General features: G+C 41.8%; 1 protein-coding gene across 1 annotated transcript; it reads right to left on the bottom strand.

Moving 5' to 3' along the window:
• Positions 1 to 3,787: 3,787 nt before the first annotated feature.
• LOC110987262 (growth/differentiation factor 8-like) lies at positions 3,788 to 21,040 on the bottom strand. The gene is made up of 2 exons (XM_022249842.2): positions 19,743 to 21,040; positions 3,788 to 7,066 (listed from the first exon to the last, which is right to left on the bottom strand). Exons 1-2 carry the CDS (start codon positions 20,665 to 20,667, stop codon positions 6,330 to 6,332), a joined length of 1,662 nt encoding a protein of 553 aa, XP_022105534.2. The 5' UTR covers positions 20,668 to 21,040; the 3' UTR covers positions 3,788 to 6,329.
• Positions 21,041 to 21,709: the final 669 nt, after the last annotated feature.

The following is a 21,709-nucleotide window of genomic DNA, read 5'->3' on the forward strand; positions in this document are numbered from 1 at the left end:
CCGTGTGTTCCTGTAAAACCCTGACGAGGAGGTGGTGTATCATCCTGTTCCGAGAACAGTGTTCTTGGGTCGTGCAGCTGACCCGCGAACAACAAATCGAGAACACTAACCGGCCGAACATGTGTACGTGGACGCGCGCTATTTTTTCCCATGACTTGTGACGTACGCCCTCTATTGGCCCTGATAAACACCAGTCTTTTTTAGAAACAGCATTAAAGGCACGACGTCACGATACAATAGTGGGACGACACGACGGCGCAATTTTGTTGTCTATAAAGCATTATTCTAATTAACTGCCCAATGAAATCATGTGAAAAAGGTGATTCATTAGGTTGCTGCCATGCAATGCCACAACAACGAATCCGAAAAGAAATAAAAATTTACCACAGCAAAATACTCGAAATTCCACTACTGTTTTTCACTATTCATTCCACTACTCACCCAAAGGAAGATTAAGTGTAACGGGGCAATTTCAAACTAATATTTACAACCTGCATTTGGCGCCAGCACCTGGAGTAGTACTGTCACCTTGGTGTTCTCTGATGTTCCCGGGAGCCAAGCACTCTGGTTGTCATTGATGAGGTGAAAAGTGTAATCAGTGGCGGAGTATGTGACAAAACAAATAAACTAGACGACTAGACCCTGGTGACGAGACAATCCATCTCTAGAAATTTCCGCGGGGAAATCCTCTTTCTCACCGTTCCTGAAGTTGAAGCCTTTAACCCAGCCGTGAGTTCATCTAGAAACATGAAGAGGCGGTACCTGCCACTGACTGGCACAAAGGGCAAGGAATTTCCAAAGTGCCATCAGCATATCCACAACCATATCCCCGGGGAATTTCCCCCAAAAAATATATTGCAAAATGTTATCACATGTCAGCATGCCATAAGACTAGACGTTTTTATTTTTTTGAATCTTTGGAATATTCCTAGATCCTTTTTTTAGGCGTCAACAATTTCTACTTTATGTTGCAGGGCATTATAAAAATCCGAGTTTCCTTATAGCAAACGGTATAGTAAGGTAAGTGTAGCAAAATAGATGACCTGACATTAAGATACTGACAGAAGTTTTCTCGAAAAATGTTTGTCCTTGACGAAGATTCTCCTTTTTGTCTTTCGTTTTGCTTTGATAGAATTATCTTCTATGATAGAAAAGTGCATATATTGGCGCTGAATTTAGACGGGAAAATGTTTAAGGTTGTAAGAGGGACGTGCTCATAAGCACATACAAAACACCAACCATTTTTCCTGGTTCGTTATTTCCCTTAAGGATTGTTCTCAACCTGCCGTTGCCAATGTACAAGCCAGAGTGTTTGTCACAAACCTGCTTCCCCTTCAGCGAAACAGATGTTGCCCTAAATTCAGTTCACCTGTCTCGACTCGTCCCCAGAAGGATGAAACCCGGTTACCGAATCCCCGGTGGATTTGTGGAAACGCTTTAGGCCTAATTTCGAGATCCTCGCATGATTTACGTCAAATTAAATCCATGAGTGATCAGAATGACTGAGGTATGATTTCATAACCAGATGTCCTTTTTAAAACCAACGTCTGAAGGCAAAGATCAAGGGTGATTGGATATGTAATTTCCAGCTTTTTAAGGAGAGATGGGTTGTGAGATCCCCAGTTGTACGTACCGATCCATAAAAAGATGAAAGAGCGGAATGAAAAGAGGTATTTGAAACAAATGCATAAAATAAATTCCCACAACACGCCATATAAAATGTCGGAGAGAAGGACAATAACAGCTTGTACGTTCACTGTATTATTGGTCATTAAATTTGGGGTCCATTTTTCATACTGGTGTTCTTGTTGCATCTGGCTTATGACTTTGTAAGTTTAGAACACATTCTTTAATTTCCAGGAGTGATTAAGTAATGAAGACTACCTGGCAAACAAAAATAATTTTATCTGTTTGATCTTGTCAAATTACACAGGCAAGCTGCAACAGGGACAGAAAATATCGCGGAACCAAAATTAATAGAATGACCATCATTTTGAAGACGGATTATGCGATTTTGATAGCACAGTCGGGACTAAAGACGAACCTCTACCACCCGCGTTTTGGGAATTACCCTCTTGGTTTTGAAAAATTGGAAAATTATTAACTGCAGGATGCATTACTTACATGATTCTTCCAGTGTCGTAACTGGAATGAAATTAATGGTGAACAACAGTAGGGAGTACACATAACACTAGTTACTGCGCCTTGTGTACAGGTTGCGTTCATTTGAAGATTTCCAATTGGGGCGTCGAGGGGCGTAAACATCCTCTGGGGAGACACGTGCTATCGACTGCTCTTCGTGATTACACCAATGACTTCAAATATAAAGTTAGACATAAAGGTAGTTAGAAAATAAAGTAGATTTACTTAGAAATACCTGTAAAATAAAGACAAAAGTTAAAGTTTAAGTGCTTGTCGATGCATATTCTGATTTACGTGTGTGTGTCAGTGGGCCCAAATAAATCTCAACATTTGTTCGGGCCGGACTGAAGGGGAGGACGACCCAACACCTTCCCTGGAAAACTTTTCCCACCCCTCAAAAGACATATGCTTGGTGCACCTGTCTCGTCAAAATGAAATAAAGTCAATGGATAATTCTAATACAAAAATCACACTGTGTTGACAATGGTAAGCACGATTCGCCAAAAATAATGGTGGTGTTTTTTTGAAAGAGAGACCACGTGACATCTATGCATTGTTGACCCAGGTACTGTGAAACAAACACCGAGTTTAAATTCTGTAGCATCCTTTGCATAAATAATAAGATAATATGCCGGACTCTGTTTTGAGTCATTTCTTTATACAATGCTAAAGGATTGTACTCCTCAGAAGATAAAACTCCTCCTATCCTTAATACCTTAACAGATACGAAACCCCGTTTCTTCCTCGTGCTCCAAAAATCTTGCACAGACAGCTTAGCGACATAAATGTCTTGCTTTTATTGTGTCCGTTTGTTTGTTTATTGTATATTTGTTGTTTTGGTATTGTTTGCTTAAGTTCGTTTCGATGTTATGAAAATAAATCAGGTAAACGGTAGAAAAATCTGCTGAAATCTACTGACAACGCAATTCTTCTGGGTTAGACGGTCTACTTCCCCCAAATCCTGTTTCAAGAAATTCATGACGTGAGTGGTGCATCCGGGCGTACGGGGGCGCTATTCATGGTTGCCGTGATTTGGTGAAACGTTTTACATGTCTTTTGGAAGCTTGTCCTAGAGACTGGGGTCCCGCAGTCACCTGTAAGAGACGTCCAAGAGCCATGAAGAACGTATCAACTTTTCAAACATCTCCCGGTTGCACGCCGTCAGAGCAACAAAAGGTGCTCCTTAACAACAAACCATAAACACCTGTTGGTCGGAACCCCCCCTCTGAGACAAAAAATAGTATATAAAAAAAGAAGGGGGATAATTTTCAAAAATAACTAAAGTAAATTTTAAAACAAGATAATATACCACAAATTCTTCTTTCGTGTACACTTGCTTCCTACCGCCCCCCCCCCCATGTAGACGAAGGAGTATAAAAGGCTTCTCATTTTATTCACATAAAAAGGTGTCTGGTAATCGTTACGCATATAAAGTATTCTCCCAGTGTCGTTTTCTATAATAATAACACGGCCACAAAGTTGATTAAATTGTGAGATATGAGTTTCGGCCAAGGACTTGTAATATTTTCTGCACAATAAACTTTTCAAAATTTACTTCTTGGTATTCTTGTTATTCCAAAAATCTTACGCAGGGCATATGTTGGAAATATATTGTAAAATAAAAAAGTGAAATATCGAGCTTAAGTTCTGTTATCAGAAAGATATCTTTATTTAAACGATAAGGCTATGAAATTAAATTTGATATTTATCGAATATTCGTAATTTGTATGAACAATTTACAAAATGTTATACGTGCTTGCATATTGAATGCGCTTGGCGCATTGAACGTTTAATCAAATTAAAATACTCATTCAAGATGATGTTTTGAAAAAGTACCCTCACTGGCATTTTAGAAGTATTTCCCCCCAAACCACAGCCTCTTCAAGTAATCGTTAATCACATATTCTACACTTATAACACAGGACAGTCAAACATTAATATATCTTTATCCTTTTTACAAACTTGTAAAATAAGCCTTTCAAATAAACAAACACCGCTCGATTCAGAAATGAAATGAACAAGACACTTAAAATGCCAACACTACGTTCACATTCAATCCTTATCTTGCGTTGACACATTAATGATGCATTTTTAGTTAAAAGATCATTTATTCTTTTAGTTTTTAACTTTATCAAATTCCAACAACACTTTGAAAGAAACGAACTAAACATTAAACATAGGGCTTATCATTGAATGCTTTTTTTTCGCATTCGATTTTATGGCTGCATATTATTCGATTCCAGTTTCTGAACTTTGGATACTGGTTAACTATATTCCTAATGCAAACCCCAATTAAACATGCAGTTACATAATTAATAATGACATTCTAATTACATTGTAAAATTAGACCACTCAATTACTTTTCTCTCTCGTAACATCAAACAAAACACGAATTCAAAAAGGCTGTACCACCAGTCTTGCTGATAATATAGACAACATTCATGCTTGGTGCAGACATTAATGCAGAACATGATTTTTAAATGCGACTGGGCACATCATGATTATCCAAATAAGACACTGCAAAAAGATAGTTAAAAAATTAGTTTCAAAGAAATTCTGCAAATTACGTAAGCTTCTTTTTTTAAGAAATTGCACTATTTCCTTTTGTAAAAATACAATAGATACTTAAATAAGTCATAAAGTCATTACAAAATAGTAAATGAAAAAACTGCTTCCTATATTCCATTCAAAAGTGTCGCTAAAATATCTCAACCGCAACGCATCTCTTAGAAATTCATTTTGTGCAACGAGCATCGTTCCGGTTCTCTGAAATGCTGTCTTTTGTTTAGCAAAAATTTCTGGCAAAAATCCTCGAGAAACATTCATCTTTTACTCCAACAATGCATCGCACAATTACAAATTAATCAAAGCTGGCCGCTATCCCGCATGTTTATGCAATTTTTATATTAATTTTCAAGAAAAAACTTGTCGCACAAGCAGGCTTTATTTTTAATCACTCTTCTAATGTCTATCACACAAACGACGAACAATTTTTCCATACTAAGGGCTAATTTCGTAGAAATGGCTATGTACAATGTACTTTTAATTTGGAAAGTCCAGGTAAAAATATATGCAACGCCCACTTGCCGATTTTTGGAAGCCATGATTTTAAATCAAGAATGAAGAAACATCTTCCTGAAAAGCACTGCCGGTGGGGGGTTCAAGTCCATGATTGAAACATCCATTGGCTTATACAGTGGTGTAACTAGGGTGCTACAGCTGAGGGGGCACCTGGGGGTGCACAATTTTTTTCAGGGGGAACTGGAAAAAATTATATAATTATAATATATATTTTGTCTATTTCAAAATTTCAAATGGGGGGAGGCACCTGGGGGGCACGGGCCTCCGTTGGGGGGCACGTGCCCCCCTGTGCCCTCGTAGTTACGCCACTGGGCTTATAATAGCAAAGACGACTCCAAAAACAGTGACCAAGATCTACAGCCAAGATCCGGTAACCTTTCCACTAAAAAAGTACAACAAATTTTCTCAGCACTAGAACATCAATTTTCTGTTTTGCTGTTTTTTCCTCCAACGGACTCTAAGTGCATAAGCAAGACTGAAAGGACTCGGTGCTAGCTTATAGTCTGCTCACAGCGTCTTCTCACGGGAGCTCCGGGGTAGGAACATATGTCCTCTGGTTTGCTCACTCGGACAGGGTGCTTGGAGTGAGTGACAGGAATGGTCACAGACATGCCAAGGGGAACCCGAACGTGCGCAGAGAACTGGACCTCTGTGATTTCCATCGCTACAATAACCTTCGCTGCATAAGCTGCACAGCGCCCCGATAGGTGTACGACTGCTAATTACTGAACGAAAATTTCAAATTCACAGTTTGCACAGCTGGGGGTAAAACGGCTACAAAGATAATAATTGACTCAGAATGATTTCTTAGGGAGCTGTGGAAGAAATGGCTCTTTTAACTAACGATCTCGGTTTCCGCTCGAACCATTTTTAGATATTTCTGACAGCTGACACTGAACTGAACTTAAAATATTCTACTGCATGCTCGTTTTGAACAGTTTCAAGCCAAGCGCCAATATCTAAACCGTATCGATTGATTTTACTCACGAGGAATCTCTGCTCTTCAGTTCGGTTTTTACCTCTGATTGTCATAGGCCTATGACCATTCATCTCAGGATGCTACCTGACGCATCGTGTTCAATAAATAATAGAAACTCAAGGTTCCTTTACATACAAGCACAGCTCTCCGTGATCATGTTCTGTAGCTGTTTCTTATAGATAAAACCTTCATTATCATAATACAGAAGGACCAGGGGCTTGGTCTTGATCGGGGCGCAGCAGGGAATTATAGACAGTCCTCTGTCTACATTCATGTTCTTCACTGTAGTCATGATATAGGTGTGGCCATATCCTTGTGCTACGTTGTCCTCACATGACCCTCTACAATAGTTGGCAGAATAACCTTTCGGTTCAATGATCCAGTCCCATTTGAGTTCAGCAAATGAGACATAAAATATCTCCTTACAGCACGTTGTGTGATTCGGGGGGCAGATGATGGATCGGGGCAAACGGGGACGTCGTTCGGTTTTCCCCAAGACGAGGAAGGGCCGCCGCCCGGACTTCATGTTGGTGGGGTTCCCGGTGTTCAGGCACGTCGTGCACCTGACCTCGAATAGGTAGTTTTTTTTGGCGTGTACCACCAGATGCCGCACGGCACGCGTGACATCCACCGTCACCCAGTCTGCCCGATACACCACAGTGACGGTGTGAAGCGATGTCCGGCGAGAGTGGCGACCGGTACCGATGTGGGACACCACCAACGTCCGATTTTGGTCCACCTCCATGGGACTGTCATTCAGGAGGAACCACAACTTGGCTGACACGATGTTCTCCTCCACGTTTGAAGTAATTTCGAAGCTGAAGCAACCACTGGAGGACGTCTTATGTGGACAAGCACCAAGACCTATGCAAGGGGTGAGGTAAACCGAAAGAACGGAGAAAAACCGACAGAGAAAAAGATGAGGATGGGGAAAATTAAATATATCAATGAGTATATCAATGAGTGACTGGTGAATGACCAGCGGCGTAGCTGCCGGGGGCATATTCCCCCACTGGAAGTCTGGCAAACAGAGAGAAAACATGGCAAAAATTCGAATAAAAATTGTACTATGTAAAACTAGCTGTGAATCTAATCATGCACCTTTTCGTTTTATCCCTTGATCGAAATTATTTTGAGTCATTTGCACTTAATCTTAAACATCGATCTGCAGAAACAGTGGAATTAACACAAGTGTAAGTTCTATAACTCAAAGTACCACGCTTACTGGCTTTAACACAAACTGGACGCCACCACGTTAACATTCAGCCCCCCCCCTCCGTCGCACCCTACTAAGTTTCGATAGAGCCCTGGCTACGCCGCGCGCTATGAATAACACACCAAGTAATGAGGTGTCCACTTATGAAAGTTTAAGCGAGGGAGTTGTAGCCTACTTCTGTCTCCTCCGTACTCCTGAGTACTTAAGGGATGCTTGCAATGAATTTATCTAAGATTCACTTTTTGTGTATTCTTATACGTTTCTTCTGTCCAAGCTTTTCCGGACATTTGCGGGCGCTGTTGCTGTGATGTAAATCAGGGAAAACACTGTTCAGCTTACATGTTTTCATATTCAAATTTGTAACCCCAAGTTTGTATTTTACAAACATTTTGAAGAAATGGTTCGTCGCTGGCTTATTGCTATATATCTATACAACAATGAACTGCCAAAGAAAATCGAAACTAACGAGAAAAAATATTTTAAAAATCTTGCCGTTTTTTTGAAAAAACATAACATAATAATGACTGCATTTCTTAAGCGCCTAATGCATTTAAGTGCCTAAGCGCTTCTCCTGGGCCAATTAAACATTCCAAATACCACTGCAGCTCCTGGGGAATATACAGCTCGATGCTGCCATTTCGGCGCCAAGCAGCTAAATCAACGACAATAACTATCTCTGCCCTCACAGGTAACCAATTACTCCTGGGTGGAGAGGGGCAATGAGTGACAAGGTGCCTTGCCCAAGGGCACACGCACCATGATCCCACGCTGGATTAGAACCCGCAACCTGCGGCTTAACCAGCGACTACGAATCCAATGCTCTTAACCACAAGGCCACGGTACTCAGTGCCTGTGATGACAATGACATCACAAATTTTCTCATGAATATGCCAATTCACGTTGACTGATAACCAAAGAGGCTCCAAAATACGGATTAAATTGCCAATTAAAATGGTTCATTGAAACACAAAAGTGCAATTTGAAGTGTTAAAGAAAAACATTAGTGTTGAATGGTCCCTTAAAACCTAATCCACTCCTTGTAAGTTTTTTGACACTGCGTTTGCTTAATATCCTAGTGTAGCGAACTCTTGGGGTCTGTTTGTCTCACACGGATCTGGATCTCCATCAATGATGCTAATGCTTGTTCGCAGAGTCCATAAGGCGGGTTTTGGTCTTAGTAAACCAACGACGGATCGCTGCTCGTGATCCAGATCCCTGTGGAACAAACACGGCCTTGACAATCTTGGATACAAAACTGGAATGTTTAGCTTGCTCGTGTTTGGCGATTGATTCATATGTCTATGGTAACAGTTACATTTAATATGCTCTATTTTGAATGTTTTTGACGAAATAAATTTTGAAAATGAATTGCTTTTTTCCTTGCTCTACAAAAGTTTTTGCTTCTATATTTAGACATAAAACAGTTAGTAGTGGACCTTGGCAGGGCGCTTGTGCAATGGGAAAATTGGGAAAACTCAACCATTAAAAAGGCAAAAGAACCCGCATAACATGAAAATGTTACTAAACAGTACTTCTCTGCCTCCAATGGAAAGAACCAATCCGGGAAGTTCCAATCAACGCCAGTGGTAGTGGACACAGTTATACCATGCGAATTATGATCAGCGGGCATTATCAGATGTTAATATACGGTCAAGTTGTATGTTGTTGAATAGGGAGACTGTCTGAGGTATTTATGAATAATACGGGCGATTCACAATGGTGCGCCTCCAATCACAATGTGCGAAATCTGTCGACCCTTTCCAAACGCGCATTGGCATTACTTAATCTGGCCCTGGTACTGTACCGAAGTGAATACGTCACACGCACAATTAGTGTGTAAAAGGCATAAGCGCTAGAACCAGCGCGTGAACCAACACGCGCGCGTACTCCATTCATTTGCACTGCACTTTCTGGATCACATTGACGTCACACTTCGGTACTCCATAAAAATAGTAAAACTAGCAAGCGTCACATGACACACTTTCGGCCAATCAAGATACAGAATCTGTGGGTGAGGTGTTATAAAAACAAATACAGGCAATGTACGTGCGTTGCACGTAATGCGCACTGAACGCGCTGCCATTCATCGTTTCGCCTATCCGGTTCGAAAGTGACTTTGACACAAAGGCAGACGCGCCACGATTTGCAGGCTCCCATTGAACGATCTCTGAAGTTGTGCGTTAACCTCCGGTTTCCAAGGTTCCATGTAAACGGCAATCAATGCATGTAACTCTAGCATGCATGTGCAGTGGGCGTGGTTTAAACTGAGGTGACGTCACACTTACGAACCGGATTGTTTGCCCATACTTTTCAAAATCACGGTTATATGCGCACGACTGGCGGTCTATGCGTTCATATGTCTGTAGTATACAAATACAGCATTGTTTGAGGGGAAGTAGTGGGAATTCCTGGTCCCGAGGTGTAGGTCAGCTTAACTACCTCCCGACGCTAAGCGGAGGGAGGTAGTCAAACTGACCTACACCTCGGGACCAGTAATTCCCATTTTTTTCCCGAAATAAACCATGCTGTATTTGTTTTACTACACTTCATAAATATTCAAACAGAAATCTCACGTTACTTGTACTCACAGGCGCCTTTGTTGTTTCTCAGCTGCTAAATTTCCATGTAATGATAGTGGAGTGCAGATGTGCATAGAAACAGGGCTTCAATAGTCTGGTGCTGACATACCTTTTGGGTCTTTACTGTAATAGTTATTAGGATACAACTCCAGACTGGTTTCGTAAAGATTACATGACAAAGACTACATATTTAAGTGGCGGGTTCCAGAGGGATTTTTTATGCCACCAGAAAAAAACTACTGCACGCAGCAAGGTGGATGCTCACCGCTATGACGTCACCTGATAGCGTATCATTTCTACTTTCACGACGCGAAGTAGAATCGGCCAATGACACGCTCCGATTCGCTCATGAATATTTATGAGGTTAGTAATGCTACAAGCGACGCCCCCCCCGGTTGAAGTGCACACTCACCAGCAACAGAAGGACAGGCCGGTGGAAAATTTTCCAACCGAGTTCCTGCACGCGTTCGGCGCACACGCGAAGACCATCCGGTTCGTAAGAGTCTTCGTCACAATGGCGGACGCGCCACGATTTGAACGATCGTTGGAGTTGCACGTTAACTTCCGGTTCCATGCAAACGTCGATCAATTTATGTAACTCTATGTGCAGTGCATGTGCAGTGGGCGTGGTTTAAACTGGAGTGACGTCACACTTATGAACCGGATACATTCCAATATAAATTTGTTACGCGTACTTAATGTGCCTCGCGTCAAAAGCGAATAAACTTGCGCGCCTACGCGGTGAGCTTCTACCAAATTACTGTCATTTAAAAACACGCCCTCTTTGGTTCCCGCTCGGAGCAGACACAACAATGAATAGCATGGTTAGCAAAATGAGCTTCATAGCAATAGACCGCGCGGAGCTTCAATTTATTTGCTTTCATTTTGACTCTCAGTTAAACTGCCAAGCTAACCTCCTTTTCATTTCAGCATGGCCGACTTGAGAGTAAGACCAACTCGTTTTTTTTCTCTGAGAACATCAACCAGGTTTTGGAATGCTTTTCTGTTGAAGAACTTTTTCACAAGCTTGCATAATCAGTGCACTCGTTTTACCGCCACCTGGTACGGAGTTAGTATATTATTTCTTTAATTTAGTTCCCTTGAATTTTTTTCCTTCCCTTGAAATAATATTTCGCACCCTGGAACTGTTATTTCGTTCTCTCGAAATATAATTATTTCAACGGGGTGAAATTATAAAGAAACACACCCTTATGTGGGTTCGTAGTTGGGAAGGGCAGATACCGTTCATAAACGTTTGCGAAGGCAAAACGTAACGGATGTGGACACGCATCGTGCTTTGGGTACTTGTTTCCCTTACCCAAGCATTTACATCCACTAGTCCAAACTTATCACGCGCACCTACGTCAAGTGGTCACTCGCGTTATTTTTGAATAAGCTTTACCCAATGATTGCCAACATTACGCATTGCTCTTGCCAGCGTCATGTAGGGCTGCAGGCCAGAAGGCCCTTAATTGCCTGCGCGGACCAAATTGCGATTTCCATGCAGTCAGATTCTCTGCTATAAGAGTATTTATGGCGCGTGGATTCGGAGAAACGTTGTCCTCACAATCGCTCTATTGACGTTTCTTTTGTTCACAAACATTGACTGCCATGTTGTAAGGACAGCCAAAGTTTGCCAAAACTAAAGTCTTAGTAAGCAACAATATTACTACCTAAAAATGCACATTTTTCATCATCAGCATCAAATGGGAGGCATTTGTATTTAGTAACAAATCAACAAATTAATTATTTAGGGTATTAAAAGTGGCAAAAGATTTTTCAACACTTTGTACATAATTCTTGCTGTTTGGTAATTACGGCCATCCATTGTTTTACCAATTATAATAGCCAAAGGATGTTCATGATGTTTCAAATAAAAGGTCTGTTTTGCAATGGAGAGCAGACATTAATTTTTAAAATGACGATGGATTTCACGACTGTTCAGAGCGGTGATCGTCTCTAGATAGAAGGTCATCCATTAAACCACTAAAACTGAAAGGAAACTAAAAGATAAGGAAATGAGCTTTTCCTTAATGTGTCCTAAACACCTGAGAAATTTGTATTTGTCCTGATTTTTTTAAGTAGGGGTAATTATCACTGTTGTCTGTTATTTAGGCCTAATGGTCTACAACCGTGAGGGTGATGGGGAGGGAATGAAGAACAAAAATGTCGGCGCCCACGACGGCGTCGATACATAGGCAAGCCAAAATGCTCCATAAAGCAGTACTCTGGTGCGCAGCGCTGACGATCCCTAACACCTATTATGTTACTGACCATAGACACAGGCAATTTTTCCCCCAAACAATGGACATTTATGTGCAACTATAGTATAATTAATTATACCCTTCCCCAATGTATGAAAACAATTTGACACCCCTTTATGGTTAAGTGCATTTAAATGTGCAAACATTACAAATTGTCCACGTTTTTCCAGATAACCGAGTTTGCACATCAGAGAAAAAAACACACTTGAAAATAACAAAAGTAAAATGGAATATCGAATATCCCAAAGATACATTTTTCAAGGGTAATTGTATTAAAATAAATATTGCACTGCGTGGGCCCCTTAAGATAAAATGGATTGCTATTAAAAACAAGTGTTTGAACACCGTGGATCATTGACGACAATGACCGAAAAACAAGGATATAGTTCGGAAGAATTTCGGACCATTTTATGGGAAGACTGAGTCACGTGACCGTGGTGGCTACTAGACTTTATGACAAAATTGGTGCATGTGCAGTTAAGTTGAAGTGTGGACGACTTTAGTCAAAACTATTATCTGGTCAAAGAGGGACAAAGTAACAAAAATGTAAGGTAAACATGATTGTTTACTGCTGCTGATAATTGTACTTACACCTTCTGTTTTTCCGCCATTGTTTTTTTTCTGAACTATATGATTAACTACGGTCCTTGATAGAACTAGCCCTAAGGTACCACCGCACACGCACCCGGGAAATCTCTAAACCAATCTCTGCCCGTAGTCTGAATAAGGCCCCTGCCTCTATATGGAGAACAGACCAAAAGGTTTTTGAGAAGGAAAACTTCTGAGTTGGAAGCCTAGGGTCCCAAAAGCTTGATCTTCAGAACTATTTCGACAGTCGATCCCTATTATGGGACCTATTATTGCAAACAACCCGTGGGATCACAAAATGTTATTGAATTACCAGAATAATTCTCTGCGTGAAGAGGAGATAGCACGTACATGTATATACGCCTACGCGAGAACTATTAGGTTTTCAATAGCAGTCCCATGGCTTCAATTCCGAAAGCAATACAACCCGCTTTTAGGCCAACCAGAATAGTGCAGTATTTGCTTCGACAGCAGATCGTTAGACGTTTACACGATCTGGCACATGACTCATTGTTAAGCCAACTACCGGTACTCAAAAGGGAAGATGCGGCGAAGAAGTTGTCGGACACAAAATTGAATCATGGGAAACTCGCTAATTAGAATTAGAGACCTTATTTAAAAACTTACCTCCTCCTAGTTCACATGTGTGGTACGCCAAAGTTTGCAAAACGTTCACCTTTGTTAACAAGGACTTTTTAACTGAAAGTGCAAATTTGGCTTCATTGGTGTAAAAATGGGAGGGGGCACCTTCATCATTAGTAGAAGTGTTTTGTACTCACTGCCAGCCATAGTTTTAAATTACGCTAGCGATGGGATCGCAATTGATGTCTCTATCTCTTTCATTGGACGCCATCTTTGTAGGAAATTACAACTGCGTCAACCTCGTTCTCATGGGTACGATCTTGCCGCGCCATGTTGGTTCCCACTATGCCTTTGGCGCGTGCGGAGGAAGTGGTGACGAGGTAGCAACTGAGTATAGACCTTTTTCACCCACGTGACTGGATTGTGCTTAATGTAAACAGTACGACCGCTGTGGCCATGGTGATCGCATATATTCCTACGGACAGCTTCAACCACTGACAAGCGCACGTGCAATGCTGCAGGCTATCTTGAATAGGTAGATTACCATCAAAACACTATGCACTATATATGGCGGTCAAGCACGATTGTGACATCAAAAGAAACAGGTCTATAGAGGGATTTCACTTAGTGCCGTCTGCGCATATCTATATCGAAACCGAGGCTCTGTGTGTTGAACTTCGCCGCGCGCACCCGCGGAGTCTACACAGTACAGGGAGTATCCGGCTCGTAAGTGTGACACCACTTCAGTTTAAACCACGCCGACGGAAAAGGACACGTAGAACGACGTGCGTCACATGCATATTATGCTCAGAAAGTGTAGGCTTCTGCAGTACGTATGTTATACGTCCTGAGCACAATATGCATGATGACGCACTTCGTTCTACGTGTTCTCCTTTTCCGTCTACTGTTTGCTTCGTACGGATCTGGATCGTGATCAGTGATCTCAAAGCTATCCATTAGGCGGATTCTGGTGTCAGTGAACCAACACCGGATCACTGATCGCAATCTGGATCTGTGCGAGACAAACACGGCCTTAACTTCAGCGCGCGCGCACTTTTGCAAGTCACGACCATAGAGATCATAAGTATAACTAGAGGTGACAAGGGGCACGCAAAATTGTCCCATAACACAAAAACAACCTGTAACCTCGCGGACACTTACGATCGTGAAACGCGTACAAATGCTCTAATGAGACGTGATGCGCATCTGAACACGGGCGATTCACAATAGTACGCCTCCAAGAGTTTGCAATGCGTTGACCAAGCACAGTGCGCGAAATCTGTCGATCCAATGCGCGTTAGGAAAGGGTCGGCAGCTTTCACGCATTGTGATTGGCCAACGCGTTGCAAACCCTTGGGGCGCACTATTGTGAAACGCCTGTATAGAGTACCGAAGTGAATACGTCACACGCACATTAGTGTGTAAAAGGCATTAGCGCGTGAACCAGCGTGAACCAACACGCGCGCGTACTTCATTTGTTTGCACTGCACTTTCTGGCTCACAGTGACGTCAGACTTGGGTACTCTATTGATGACGTTAGAAAAGAAGCTTCATGCGCGTAGAAAATTATGGACTGAACCGCGTGAGCGCGTTAAGCGCGTGAGTGTTAACGTAATCGAACATAATGTCGTGCCGTAACGTAGAAGTAATAGGCCAATCACTTCCAGCTTTACTATGGTTCTATGGCCGCGACCATTGATCTCCATTATGGATGTCAATGGTCATCACCATTGATCTCAATTATAAAGACTGGATAGGACATCGCGCATTGTATGTGCACAAAATGCACAGCTGAACAATGGTGGGCGCACTGCGCTTCAGGGGGGTTTTAAGATGCACTGCATGCATACATTCACTTGATTTACTTTTAGGCCTAGAGATTTTTGTTGAATTGCCCCAAAAACTAATAGGATGTTTTCCATATTTGCCATATCTCGTCTCTGTCCATGTATCTTTATAATGGAGATCGATGGGCCACCACACTCTCAACCTCGACTCCATGGACTGCGTGCGCGTGTCTGTACTCGCAAGGCTGGTGGGAACAAACATGGCGCGCCAAGATCGTACCCAGGGTAACAAAGTTGCGATATCCTATTAGTCGGAGAGTAGACTGGTGCCCGTCCCGTACGTTGTCTCCAGACGTCTTACAGACGTCCTCCGAACACTGGGACCGGTAGCGGGTAATGAATCCAGAGGAATCCTGCCGGTTTTATGTTAATGAGTAAATTAGCATACAACAATTCCAAAATGCAACTGTCACGTGATAAAACTTTGGAAGAATTTCTAGATGTATGGACGCGTGATGGGTATTATGTATCCGGAATGGAAGCTGTCATTGGGAAAAGGTTGTATTGTTATTTGAAACCAAAGCAGTCATTTGTCTTAAGAATGCTCTCATATTGTGTTTGGCTGTCATGCCCAGGAAAGGTTGTTTGTAAACTTCATCTCTATAACCTATAGGGAAAGCAATTGCGCATGCATAGAGCTAAACAAACCACGGACACAGAAAGCCAGCCAGTTGCCGGTCCCTGTACAATAGGGACGGGGACAAGTCCAGTCAGAGAGGGATGTAAACGCTGCACCACTTGGATGCGAACAGGTTAGCGCCCCAGTAATGGCTTCTAATACGGCCGATTCTAAATAACTCAGTGTACCAGATTTTTTTTCAAATTTAACTCGCAAATGGCTTATTATACTATACCAGGCGTTAGATCGCGCAAGGAAGGTGGGAACCAACATGGCGCGGCAAAATCGTATCCATGGCAACGATGTTGGGGTTGACACGTCCGGAACATAAAGGTTATAGTGAAGATTGAGGTGTCAGGCAACCTCGTTTGGACGGGGATATTTATTCAGAAGCTGTATAAAGCAATCTAATAAGTGCCTAGATGGCCTAACAATACCTTTGTTGTTGTTGATATGTCATGCATACGTATGCCATAGCTATACTGAGCACTGTCAGTGAAAAGGTATACGTTCTTCGCTTACGCACCGGGCGCCCGTTGAAAACAAAGCGCACCAGCCTCTCTGCTCTTTTGCCGGTGAGGGGGGTATTTCGTGGAACGGATACTTTTCAATGATCTGTCCTCAGCAGGTCTACAGACTTTTAATTAACCTTCATTAAAGGGATCGTCTGTCGGCCCTCGAGACCCACATACTGAAGTAACATATTGCAAACCGTGTTCTGCCAATAAACACTTTCTCGCTATCAGTTTGTAAACATGTTCAAATGCTAAGTTTAGCGAGACATAGAGTCTTAAGCCACTGGGCATCACACCTAAACGTGTTTACAAAGTGATAGCAAGATTGTTTGCTTGCTAAAATCAATTTTTGGAGCGAAATACAGGATAATATATAAGTGAATTATGAGTGCACAGTAAAAAATTTTTTTTTCAAATAATCAACAGTCAGAAACCCATTTTTTTTTAGAAGGACGGATTAACCTCAACAAGATCTACGTTTGTATTAACAGAGGGTGCCGCACAATGAAACCAAATACAAAAAAAAAACTGTCGAAACGTAATTTTAAACCTGCAATAGAAATCGTTCGCTGCACAAACCTTGGTGTCAAACTGTTATTACTCCTTGGTATCAATAGCACTGGGCTAGTCCTTTCGGGTTCCCGAGGATGTTAAATTTGTGTAGAGTTAAAAGTGTTTCCCGTAATCCATGGTCCATGTGCAAAATAATGTAATTTAGAGCAGAGTAATGTCAATGTGAACTTCCTTTTAACAGTATTTCAAAACAAGTACTTGAAAAGTGCTTGAAACGTAGGCCTGCACAGTGCCTCGACAGTGCTCTATTGAAAGTTAAAAGTGAGTGGATAACAGTCAGCGTACGTAGAGTGTGCAACTTAAAACCGTTACAGGCTTGATTCAGTTGAATTGGTCCATGTAAAGTGCGAGTTTCATCAATCATGTCTATGACATTCTGTGACATCACTTAAGCGCATGAACTCGACGTTTCCCTAGTGATAGCCCCAGTCAAACTTCTGAGCTCTGCGCAGGGGGAGCTGTGAACCTTGCGGAATCCCGACCTTAATATTATACGCACTCAATGATGCCGAAGGTCGACGTGGAGTAACTTCAGCATGAGGTGTCGAACGCACAGTCATAGTGATGCTTAAAGAAACCTTGGCCCGCACATCGTCTTCCTTTTCTGCGCAGATGTTACCCGCACAGGTTTTTATGAGACGAAAGTGTCAATCAAAATGGACAGGGAAGACGACCATTCACAATTTTCGAGTCACCTCTTCAAAAGAGTTTTTACCCGATTTAAGATCATCACTTGGTAAAATTTTTGATTGTCCCCAGGCTTATACTACAAAGGCATCCGTGTTTTGTTCTGAAACTGATGGCCACAGATTTCTAGTGACCGATATGCATTATGATCCGAAGGGACGTGGAAGTGGTACTTAGACACACACGTTTAGGCCTATAGTTAAACAGATTACAATAAATATCAACTTCGATCAATTTACGAAAGACACTGTTGACCCTTTTTTAATTTTTGCGAGTTCACTACCTGAAATTAAATGCAAATGTGTGTAATTTTCATTCAAACATCAATGTGAAATTTGAAAAATGTACATGGGTACTGCAGGGAACCAAATTATTAAACAAAACCTAATTGTTATTTTGAGGCTCCGAGGAGGAATGGAGTTTAGTCGAGGAAGTGTGGCAAACAAACTTTTGAGTGACCCTCCCATCCCTTTACATAGTCTCTTTGTGGTGTTAAAGCCATTTTTATAATATGTTATGGTAAGACATACTTGACATTTAGAAATTGGACACTGAAAAATATTTATTCCCACATTACTTCTGTAAAAAATGGTAAAGTACAAGTAAATACTAGTTATTTAAGTATAGATTTTTACCAACTCGATTAACAAACTGCTGACAGGTTCTGTGTTGCATATTTACTTTTGTATACATGCATTATATATTTATGTCGCGACAACCCAACGTCGGCCTGCTTCCCCTTCATTTGATACATTAATTTGACAAGAGCTACTGGAGTGTTCAGACGTCGCCAATCGTTTCGTTGAGATGTGTTGGTGTGACATTATTGCTTTCAGTCCGAGGTCGTTTAACATTTCGGTGAAAAAAAGAACCTCAGGTTTCTAATTCCGTTGGATTTGGAAATGCGTCACTGAAACAGCGCTGCATGTACGTGTACAGTATATCAATTCCAGTGCTGACTTCATCTCATGATTTTTTCCTTTTCTTCTTTTTGTGGGTTGAGATAGGCCGATATTTACATCAACTCTTGCGTCGGCCTGCTTGTGTTTATACAAACCCATTTGGAAAATCTAAATCCCAAGTCGATCCTTTGCAGATCCAACAAGCTAGTGATTACACGAACTATTTGTGTAGGCCACATTGTGAACTGTGCATTGCACAACATCTGTGTACTATCAAGTAGCATTGGAACGTTGGTAAGTTTCAAAGATGATTTACATATTAGACAATTACATAGACCAAAATAATTGGCAGCCAAACCTCATAAATGTTGTTTTACCTTTTCCCAATAGACTCTTAAACTATTACACCGATAAAACCCACTATTTTAATTATTTGCGACGTGTTGATTGCCAAACGAGACTGATAATGGGACAATCGTTGATAGTAGTTAAACACGAATAAAATCTACTGTATATTAAATGGACTTGCAAAATTTCCATTCCAACGCGTCTAGTGTAAGGACGTTGCCACATAATGGCACGTGTCCCTAGGGTCCAAAATTCATTTGAAACAATGCCGGAATACCCCACCAACGATCTTTCAAGCTCAGCTGGTCTTTGCTCCCTCAGATTAAATAAACTCGCAGTTACCACTGTGAATTCGCATTGGATTTTTTCTTTGCTTTTAAATAGGTGATAGGAGCTCAACGACACAAATCAGAAGTTTGTTCAGACAACAATGGTGTCTGATATTCAGACAGTGAGTTCAAAGGTTACAAGTAGTTGTATTCACTGTGCATTTATTTTTCATTTTGACATAGGCACGCTTGTTTGTCAAAACATTTCATGAAAGACGTTCGAGAATGGAATTTCTCCCGCGAAGTGTGTGGGAGTCACGTTTGTAATAATAGCAGTACTACAGTAGTATCTCACCTAAAACCGGATGACCTTAGGTCAGATTTTACTATGTTAGGTGGCCTGTAAATTTTGAGACGAATACCTATAATTATATCAAAATCTTCCAGGGTTGAACAGATCTGTTTCGGTGACTGCTCTTTTTGAAATCAGAGAGTGCATGTAACATGTGCGTAAATGATCTACAAAGAAATGCCTGATTTGTAATACATACCTTCTTGAGCAGTGACGATGACTTGACTGGTGTCCTGATAATTCTCCTCAATTTCGTTTAGTTCTTCCTCCTCCCATCTGTCATCTTCCAAATAAGAATCTTCTTGGTCGACCATTCCTGAGACGTCGTTGTTATTTTCCACCATCCGTCCCCGGGCCAAGGGCTCTGGTATGTCCACACTACTAGCGCTGATATTCGGGGCTTGATCCATTTTCAGTTTGCTCAGAATTCTTTTCTTAATCTGCTCCAGACGCATCTGACGGAGCTTCTCCGGGGGAAGTTTCTTCATTTCCTGTTTCCTGCGGAGACACTCAGGGCAATCGGCGTTGTCTACCCCGAGCCGCGTCTCTGCAGAAGGCTCCTCCACCATACCTTTTCGGACATCATCCTGGGATGGCTGGTCAGAACCGGACCCCTCAAAGTTGTTGAAACTCTCCACAGTTTTTTCTAGGAATTTCGAACTGGCAACTGGAACTGACTCGGCAGCAGCTCGCGCGACCCGCGACCGAATTGGCTGCTCCTCTTCCCGTACCATCAACGAGTCGTCAAGGAGAATACGGTTTTCTCTCGTACTTGATCCGTCCATGTTTATTCTTTGGTTGTAATCACTCACTTCTGCATCTTTGGTTTTTGTAAAATGTTGCATGGTGGGGTGGTTATTGTCTATTGCGATTTTTGACGATGAAAACTTAGAATCTGATTCCCACTGCGGGTGTTTCAAGCCTTTGCGGTGGGGTGTGTGGCTGTCTACATGGGCAAGTGGCGGTGAGGGGTCACCGTCCCCCCGCTGTCCTCCCATGAGTGTCTGTGCATTCGCAGGAACCATGGCGCTGCCCACCAAACTGCAGTAGAAACTGGCCAAGCAGGCCACCGAAGCAGCAACGACAAGCCTGGAATAAAGACTGGCCCTTGAAAAACCAGCCATGATGTTAACCTTACCTGCCTCACTCGGCTGACTCTGTATGTTGGGAGTGAGCAGCTGGCCGAGCCAGGACAATCAGGCAAGGATTGCAGTCGGTGGTCTAGCGGCTGGTGAGGTGCTCACGACAGCGCTCTGTTCACTCAGCTCAGTATATGTCACACACCAGCATTTATGACAAATCGTCTGGTTCCCTTCTGCGCGTATACCGATAACTATTTATTTGATATGTGTAGTGATTTTCAACCACCGACCAATCACAAGGACCCTTCCAAACGGGTACCCAGTGACAAAGTTTGACAGTTCAATTTAGCTGATTGTATCTCTGACGCCTTTTAAACAGTATTTTATGCTTCTGAGTCAAGCATAATCAAGCAGATTGACATTCTCTTTGAGAATGTTTCAAGTTGACAGCGCTTTCGGTAGCCAGCCTCAAAGATTTTATTTTTACACCATCAAGCTCTTGCCAGTTGTCAACACGGAACATTGCACCTTTTGTATTTGTTTACGTTCGCCCACGAGTTGCCCCTGACATGCGATTGTGTTTGTGTCTGGTTGAAATTACAATGGGCAATATGAAAAAGCCGGGGTATCGCCATTTCCCTCTTTCCTTCAACCATATTGTGATCAAATCAAAACTTTAATGCCCTGTGCGTTTCTATTTCTGACCGACACAGCCCTCTATGTTTCAATTTAATTGGTATGATTTATTTATGTAATTGATTTCTTCTAGCATAATAGTGGTATGAGACGGCGGTAGATTTCCAAAATTAGTAGAGGCCACTTTCCTGTAATGTTGAAAATATAAATGTGATCAGAAACTTCAGTCATCGGATGTGAATGTTTTTCTTGGTGGTGTTTAGTGCGTACATCCGTAGCCATGCTAGCATCCGTTCCAATATCCGTAGTAGCAAGCTTGTGGCCAGTCTGTCGTATGAAATTACTCTTCTTTAAAGAAAATATAGCAAGATCAGATTCGACACAAATGCCTCTTTACTGAAGCGTTTGCACTTTGACTTGCTGGAGTAGCATTAGTTTTAAGTATGCA

Source organism: Acanthaster planci, linkage group LG12 (genome assembly GCF_054643075.1).
Source record: "Acanthaster planci isolate LZ-2023a linkage group LG12, COTS_SCS, whole genome shotgun sequence".
In the NCBI taxonomy this organism is placed as follows: Eukaryota; Metazoa; Echinodermata; class Asteroidea; order Valvatida; family Acanthasteridae; genus Acanthaster; species Acanthaster planci.

Bases quoted from the DNA above. Each gene is read 5' to 3' on its own strand.
- LOC110987262 (XM_022249842.2), bottom strand. From the start codon at position 20,667: ATGGCTGGTTTTTCAAGGGCCAGTCTTTATTCCAGGCTTGTCGTTGCT. The intron at 7,067-19,742 runs GTATGTATTACA...CCCCTTGCATAG, and splicing joins CATCGTCACTGCTCAAGAAG to GTCTTGGTGCTTGTCCACAT.